Source organism: Rattus norvegicus, chromosome 15 (genome assembly GCF_021556685.1).
Source record: "Rattus norvegicus strain SHRSP/BbbUtx chromosome 15, alternate assembly SHRSP_T2T, whole genome shotgun sequence".
NCBI lineage: Eukaryota > Metazoa > Chordata > Mammalia > Rodentia > Muridae > Rattus > Rattus norvegicus.
Genome location: NC_141548.1, coordinates 7,374,536 through 7,382,834, shown reverse-complemented (window position 1 = coordinate 7,382,834; position 8,299 = coordinate 7,374,536). Strand labels below are relative to the sequence as shown.

Sequence of the window (8,299 nt, the reverse complement as noted above, 5' to 3'; positions counted from 1 at the left end):
CAATGTGAATAAGTAAAATATGTATAAATAAAAAATAAAATAAAGTTCTTTAACAAAATGGGACACAGTGTAATGTTGTAGTAACTCTACTATGTTTACACTAGCTAACACTTTAACAACTAGAGTGACTAGACATGATAAAGTAGGATGCCTCTGTCACTTACAAATACTATTTACACAGCAAAGATAAATGCACGACTTGCAGCCCAAAGATCGATTGTTTCCAGCACATCTATGTGACTCTCCTTCCCTTTATCAGGACTCTGGAGGCCTCTGTTCATCCAGGTCTCACAGATCATCCAAAAGGCAGTCCCTTACCAGCTCTGGTCAAGTGCCCTTGTGCTCTTGGCAGACCTCTGCCTCAGGCTGCAGAGGCACTGAAGGGCAGCCTTTTCCATGCGTGGGAAGCCATTATTTCAGCCTTTCCAGACTCTCTGCTACTCAACTGGAGACTTCTGCAGAGGCCTGTCAATCTCAAAACCAGAAGCTTGGGTAATCCAAAACCCTAGGATGCCATCCTGCACTCATGATGTGTTGATTACCTGAGACCATACACGTTAACTCTCTTCTTCATTCCTGTTTTCCTTCTTTGAAAGTAAATAATGTGATCATGTGTGGTGTGGGTGGTATGAGCAAAATCTTTACCATGAAGAATAGGGCCATGAAGAGTGTGGACTTAACATTCTAGGTACAGAGCAAATAGAGGGAATTACCAAAGAAAACAACAGGAATTCTAACAACAATTGCAAAAAAAGAAGAGAAAAAAGAAAAAAAACTTTATGGGTGCTGGGATTAAACGCATGTATCAACTCTGACCAGCATTGTAGGTATTTCCGATAAAATATTAAAAAACAAAAAAACCCGATTATTCTTTTAGCAAGTGCAGCAGAGAAGACTGTGAGAGATCATGTGCTGCTACCACCATGCTATGATTCTGTAGCAACAACTTCCTTGGTGATAGGAGCCTGTATGCAGCAGGCCCCTTGGTGGGCCTGTCATCTCAAAAAAAGATGCTTCAGTCATCCAAAAGATTGGACTCCAGTATACTTCAAGCCAGGAAAGAAGCCAGCCACCAAGAGTGAAAGAACAAAGGAAAAATTACATTGGAAAAATATGTGCCTTATTTGGAAGAAATGACCCTAAACTTCTGAAGCATCCATCATCTCCACACCTCTGTTTTGAGCTTTGTATAGCGATGTTGTCCAACTCCAGGTGGGAGTCAGAGACAAAGCCCTTCCCAGAGAAGACAGACGTGTTTTTGACTCTTATGTCTGTGAGGTTAGGAGGCGTCATAGCACAGATGAGCTAACCTAGGAGAAGAACACAGAAGCCACAGATGACAATGCCAAATGGACTTTCCCCTGAACTTATGGACCCACTAAAATTGAGGTTTAACCTGACCTCAGGCCCTTCGACTCCCTGCCCATCCTGCTGATTCTTATGTTTGCTAGGAGTAAAGTATCAAGGGGCAACCCCCAATATCCTCATGCCTGGACTTGGAAATTAAGGAAGACAGATATTGGAGAAGTGATGGCTGTCGGGCTACAATGTAGGAACACGCACTCCAGGTTGACCTTTACTCACTGATGACCAATTTAATTGTCTGGCTATATTTGAGAAAGGGATGATGTCCTACTTAATATGTAAAAGAAGGTATAGAAATTTATGATTTTATATTTGCCCTGTAGTTGATCCCCTATATTCCAAAGAGAAGGGAGTTTTTATTGCAAAAAGTAGGATTATTAACATTGACTTTGTGAAATACATGGACGTGTATGTGGAAATAGTACTGGCTATCAAGGAATGCACAATAAGCTAATATTATTCAGGTTTTATAAAATTAAAATTATAGGAGAAATATATTGGCCTCTAGGAAACAGGAAAACTTTGGGAATTGGACTGTATGTATGTGCATCGTCTCAGGTGTAGATTTATTATTGATAGAAATCGTCCTCATTTGTGGTCCCTAGAGATTTAGATACTAACAAAAATCTCTTCTCCAATTCAGGGTTGTAATCAACTCTCCCCATCAAGAGCATTGATGACATCCGATGAAGCAGAGAGAAATATCTAACTCTGGAGGAGAAGTTGCCAAAGGATATTCCCTGGGTCACAGGAGAGGCTGCAGAAAAGGGCCCCATAGAAATTGGTTGCTTTTGGGAGAGCTGGGTAGCAGGTAGGCCATAGAACTTCCCAGTGACATCATCAGTAATGTCTTCCTTGGACAATCTCTTGTATCTAAGAGAGCACTAGAATCTTCTGTGATGTCACCAGTGTTGTGGTGACACCAACTGCCTGTGGGATTCCCTCAGTGCCTTTTGGGTTCACAAACAGGCATGTTTCACCAGCTGCTCAAGCTAGTTCAGAAGGAGAGGGGAGACCAAGGAGAGACCAGAACGAGGCAGAAGAAAGCTGGCCTCCTGTCTTGTAAGTACAGAAGAATGAAATCATTCTGGGGAAGGCACAGTGAGTACTGAGTAGAGTCGGGGAACTTCCTCCAGGATGTAGGTTTGAGCTGTGCCTTTCAGGAGTCGGCCTTACAAGCAGGAGCCTTGGAATTTGTCAATTGCAGACCAAGAGTCAAGAGTCCTGATGAGTAATTTGACAGAGAGCCAGGAATTGGCAGGCCTGCAGCTTCTTTTCTATGAGCTTTTTAATTTCTACTGCCAAGGAGTGCCAGGAGGAAGCCCTATGAGGATAACAATGTGCCCATTCATGGTTGGGTGCTGAAGCACTTCATCCTCTAGATTCCTGTAGGTTACTAAGTCTGTTGTGACAACAACAAGGAAGGATGAACCCCCTAGTCATGAATTGAGGTCGCAGACACTTTAAGCTTGAACACACGATTAGGGTTTGATGGTGCTGTGAACTCCAGGATTTACCTGCTCCACGTCTGATATCTGCTGACAATGTCCCAAATCTTTATGTCTGAGGTAGATTCTATCTTTCAGTATGAGGGATCATGTAATAGTGAGTGAGGCTTATGTATGGCAAAGGAGGTTGGGAAGAGGGAAATAGCTTAAGAGTCCACATTAGAGATAGCTTTTCTTCTCTTTCAGGGATTCAACAAGTCTCCAGTCTTTCCTCTTCCTCAACCTCCTTTTTGAGACTCAGAATGGTCTTTTCTGCCCATGGGCTATCCAATATGTACATTCACTTGTGTTTATCTATCTACAGGGTTTATTCGGAAGGCATCATCAGAAAATTTCATCAGTAACCATGAAAAGCGTATAAAGAAATTGGAGGAAGTAAAATCTGAAATCCAGAAGTGTAAAATCGAGGGGGATGAACTTTCTCGAATCCTGGACCTTTATGTCAATGATGGTTTGAACTACAGGTAGTCATTATGCCCTGTAACCTACTGACTGTCTGTGCTCTCTCTGCTAAGCCAAGATTTCCTCACATCCAGAAAGTGTTTCACCTCTCATCCTGGACTTTAAGGAGCCTTGGCAGGTGCTGGCCTGTGAGAGAAGCTCGGTGCTGTGTGTTTAGGGTCAACCTCTCTTGTACTTGACCCTGAGCTCCTTGGAGTTGGATTGGATTTTTTCAACAGCTGGAAGGACCTGGTCACACTTGCTGCATCTAAGTGTGTGAATGAAATGCCTGAATGTCATCACTCTTACTCTGATTTTGGTCGTTATACACTGATTCTATGGCACCACTATGATAAAGTTGGCATTCTAATTATGTTTGTATATGGGTTGGGATGTATGGATGGATGTGAAAGTATTTGTGTGTGTTTTGCTCAGGATCAGGGAGTCTGGGACCTTTGATTGGGTCTGAGGATTTGTTTGATGAACAGTTTGCAGGTCATGATAGTGATGAGTCCATGGAGGCCGTCATTGATCAACAGAGCACTTTGCTCCTTCTGTTTACCTTGCTGGCAAATAGGACTCTCCTGAGGGGAGGAGGTGTTATGAATCCTCTTCCCTGTAAAAAGTAGTTTCGGCCTCTGGGAGTCTTGTAACTAGGATTGAGAATCCCTGCATTCAAAACAAGAGAAATGTCATCACATCTTTCTGTTGGACCCAAGGCTATGACACAGACTGGAGGAAACATCTTATACTTCTTACACAACTGTTCAATTCCTTCATGCTTACCTGGCCAGATCTTGAAGGTCTGTTCCCTCCATTTGGTCCCCTGGCTCTGCCGTCCAATGCCCAGGATAATGAGTTTAACCAGCACCAATAGGAAGGAGCAAGTTTGTGTTATATACTGGGCTTAGGTAGGCCAGAGAACAGTCTGATTTCATTTATTTATTTATTTATTTATTTATTTATTTATTTATTTATTTATTTATTTTCCTGCTTTGAACTTTATTTTCTTTTTTTAATTATCCAAGGATGGTTTACTGTGACCTAGAAAAGGTCACTGTGGGAATAAATTCTTGGCACTTGTTATTTCCAAACATGCAGCTCTCAGAATTTCCCCCCTCCTATACAGAGGGTCTTTATAGGACCATACTTCACCAGCCTTTTAAGGATTACTTATTTCAAAACAAATGTGTGCTGACTTGCAGAGAAATATTTTCTATGGAAGAGTGATGGTTTGAGTCTCACTGTTGTGTTTTTGCTGTGGTCTTTGAGTTTTCCACTTTCTTCCCTAGCCCCCATTCCTTGAATTTGAATTTTTATTGAAAATTTTTTATTTACACTTCACCTAATTGTGAAATCATGAGTTCAGACAGTTATTTGTTCCTTGGGCCATGTTCTAACACAGGCTGAACATTGAATTGCCAATGCTTAAATCCCAACATGAGATGAGAACGATGGATATGCATAAGATGACCAACTGGATAAGTGATGCCATGGAGAAGTACAAGGAGCTCACACAAGAGAACAATTCCTACCGGTGAGTCACTGACAGAAAGGAGACCCCAGCACTAGGCGGGGAATATTTCTGTCCAGCTATGACTTTGAAAAAAGATCTGGGATCCATGAGAAACACATGGGAAGATTCTATAGCTGCTGGGTCTTCTATCACCCCTCAGAGGGGATTGGCCCTCTACCTGCCAATGACTTTAGAATACCATGAACACATAAGCACCCGTATGCACCATTTCCTCTTCTTTGATGTATATATACCCTCTAGTGTCAGGATTTTCTGAAGTACTTTGATTCCCGTGGAATGCGGACTCGGGATTTGACCTTCCTCTAATTGGTGCTAACATGCAAACTGTGGCTCTAGTCTGGCTATGCCTGGGGATGGGGCCCTTGAAGGGATGATTGTACTTGCAGGAGTGGCAGGCAAACAGAAACTGCCTGGGATTTACCATTATTTGTTTTTGATTCAGCATCAGAAACTTCCACCTCCTGAATGAACGCAATGAATTGAAGAAGAATGTAAGGATTTTGATGAATGAGAACAGAAAACTGCTGGTGGAGCAGACTGAACTGCAAGCATCCTGTGAGGAGGGAAAGAGGTTCTGTGAGGAGGCCAGCAAGACCATCTACACCGCAGATATTGAATCCTTGTGTCCTGTTACTTTTGAGTAAATCGAATGTATCCTTGTGAATCAAACAGTGATCTCGAACTCGTCACTCTTAAGAACCTTCTTTATTGAAGTGTGATGTAACCATCTGAAATCCCACAGCTCTCAGGCAGGGATGGACCTCTGCATTCTCACAGGGATTGGGCATCATAATTACTTCCCAGTCAGACTGAGATACAAAGACAATTGGACTTTCAGTGTAGACTGTGTGTCCAACTCTGAATACCAGCTTCATGATGAAAAAATTATCAATGCTGTATCCTTATCAAATATTTAGCGACCGCTAAAATATACACTTTTGTGGATGAGAGTGTTGAACATATTAATGGAATATTCATCAGGCTTTCTGTAGTATATCCCAGGAAATAAAACAATATTATAGCGAGTATAGAAGCAGTCATGAAACAGAATTGCTTGGTTTTGGTTTCCTTCAAACATGATATCAATTATAACTGCACAGAAGAGATAATAAATTGCAAGACCTTTCAGGGGATAGGGTTTTTATGGTTGGTTGTTTTCTTGTTCTTGATTAGGATGATGACTTTTGTTCTTGACAATGTACTATGTTCCATTTGGGATTTCAACTCAAGCAGACCACATAGTTTACAATTCAGTTTCTAGATTTCTTTAAAAGCTGGACAAAATATCCAGGCAAAGGTGCCCTATGAGTTTTCTCCTTTGGTTTTCCCTCCTTTGGGTGCTTTTGTTTTTGTTTGTTGTTGTTGTTGATTTATTTTACATTTATGAGTGTTTTGCCTTCTGTAGGTCTGTGCATGCTGTTCCCCAAAGGCCAGAAGAGGTCATTGGGTTTCACCTGGAACTTAAATGACAGAGGATTGCTAGGTGCCTTTTGAGAAACAAATTCTCAAATGATGAGCCATCTCTCCAGCCCCTACCATGGACGTTTGTCCTTCATCGTGTTCCTTATTTGTGGCAATGGATCATACCTGAATAAAGTGTTTCTTGAGATATGTAGGGACACATTTATGGGGTCTGCATGCTAATTATCTAAACTTCCAGGCATCTATGTGAAGTTTTTAGTTAGGGTTTCACTGCCGAGAACAGAAACCATGACTAAGACAAATGTTATAAAGGACAGCATTTAATTGGAGCTGGCTTAAAGATTCAGATCTTCAGTTCCTTATCATCAAGGTGGGAGCCTGGCAGCATCTAAGCAGATATGGTCCTGTAGGAGCTGAGAGTTCTACATCTTCATCTGATGTTTGCTAGCAGAATCCTCAGTTTCAGGCAGCTAGGATGAGGGTCTTAAAGCCCAGACCCACAGCGAAACACCTGACCCAACAAGGAAATACCTACTCCAAAGGAGCCGTACCGTATAATAGTACCGCTCCCTGGGCCAAGCATATACAAACCTTCACATTCCACTCTGAGGCTTCCAGGGGCTTCTTCAAACATATGAGACTATGGGGGCCACATAGTGGTGTTTCTGAGACTTCCTTTTTCAATTCAATTTATCTGATTTTCTTAATCTAGGTCTTACGCAGAATCTTCAGAGAAGTGCAAAAGGTAGCCACATTCTTTACCATAAAATCTCCCCAAAGAGTCTCTAAGCAAATATTGAAATTCTTCACAAAACGCTTGGGACAGAGTCACACAATTTAAACCACTTTCAGTAACAAAGTCTTCCATATTTGTTCTAGGATAGCCCATTAAGCCCTATTTAAAGCATTTCCACAGCTTTCCAAATCCAAAGTCCCCATGAAAGAGCCCGAGTTGGAACAAATCTGAGGCCAGTGGGAAAATTCCACCACCAACCTCTGAGCACAGAAGGACCCCTCCCTTCCAGGAGGAGTAGAGCTAGTGTAGTTCCTGCAACAGCTGCAAACCAGACTGTTGAAAAAGCCTCCTGTGACTCCCCATCCGACTCCCTCAGAAAGTCCCAGAACAGCCCACTGACTGCCAGTCTATTTGGAGGTTGCCTCTCCCCCCTGATTGTACCCTATATAGTTACCTTTGTCCAAATTCTGCCCCAATTGTTTGAATTCTACCCTAATTGTAAGTATATAACTCCCTGGTAGACTCTGCTCAGGGACTTCTCTCTCTGAATGGGATGACCCCGATATTTTGGAATGACTAAACTCTTGCCTTTACATAGATTTCCTCCTCTGTGAGTGACATTTCAGGAGGTTCAGGTAGTGGTTCAATTTGTACCTCATATTTTGTGTATTGGCCAGTAAACTCACCTCTTGGAGGAGACCCACAGGAGAGTGGTGAATCGGGGAAGTGACAACTTGAGCAATGTACCACAGTTGTCTACGTCTCCTCTATCTAGCTTCCATGTGTTCTGCTTTTGGTTAGATTCATATGTGCAAGCTTAAGGAGGGCTCGGACAGCCTCAGTAACAGGACTTTGATCTGGCCAGTGGCTCGAGCAGAAGGCCTGAGTTATCCTGTCCGTGGCATGGACAGGCTGGTCTGTGTACTTCAGCTGCGAAAGAGGGCGCTTTGTGTTAGTTGTTCTTTTGTTTTCTGTGTTCTTGGACTTGGACTGATGAAATTTTTTGACATGGGACAGGTTGTTAGGACTAATGACCACTTAATGTAACTTAGAGTGGCCTGCTTTTGATGTTAAATGGCCACAGGACCCCCCCCCCCCAAGGTGTCAGCAGTAGAGGATATAGTGTTTCAGAAGTTTTCCCTCCTCCTTCCTGCTAACACTTCTTTGTCAACGGGAACAAAATCTGAGTCCAGCCTAGTGGTTAGCTCCATCCTTGTTGACAGTGTTAGCTTTGGGGCTAGAGAGATGGCTCGGTGGTTAAGAACACTGACTGCTCTTCCAGATGTCCTG

The 8,299-nt window shown here is 42.5% G+C and overlaps 1 protein-coding gene across 1 annotated transcript; it reads left to right on the top strand.

The window, feature by feature from the left end:
• Positions 1-2,243: 2,243 nt before the first annotated feature.
• LOC148000778 (uncharacterized) lies at positions 2,244-5,984 on the top strand. The gene is made up of 4 exons (XM_087587067.1): positions 2,244-2,427; positions 3,178-3,337; positions 4,720-4,851; positions 5,294-5,984. The coding sequence occupies exons 1-4, from the start codon at positions 2,337-2,339 to the stop codon at positions 5,493-5,495; spliced, it is 585 nt and encodes a 194-aa protein (XP_087443193.1). The 5' UTR covers positions 2,244-2,336; the 3' UTR covers positions 5,496-5,984.
• The last annotated feature ends 2,315 nt before the right edge of the window (positions 5,985-8,299 follow it).

Bases quoted from the DNA above. Each gene is read 5' to 3' on its own strand.
- LOC148000778 (XM_087587067.1), top strand. From the start codon at position 2,337: ATGTTTCACCAGCTGCTCAAGCTAGTTCAGAAGGAGAGGGGAGACCAA. The intron at 2,428-3,177 runs GTAAGTACAGAA...ATCTATCTACAG, and splicing joins GAAAGCTGGCCTCCTGTCTT to GGTTTATTCGGAAGGCATCA. The intron at 3,338-4,719 runs GTAGTCATTATG...GTTCTAACACAG, and splicing joins AATGATGGTTTGAACTACAG to GCTGAACATTGAATTGCCAA.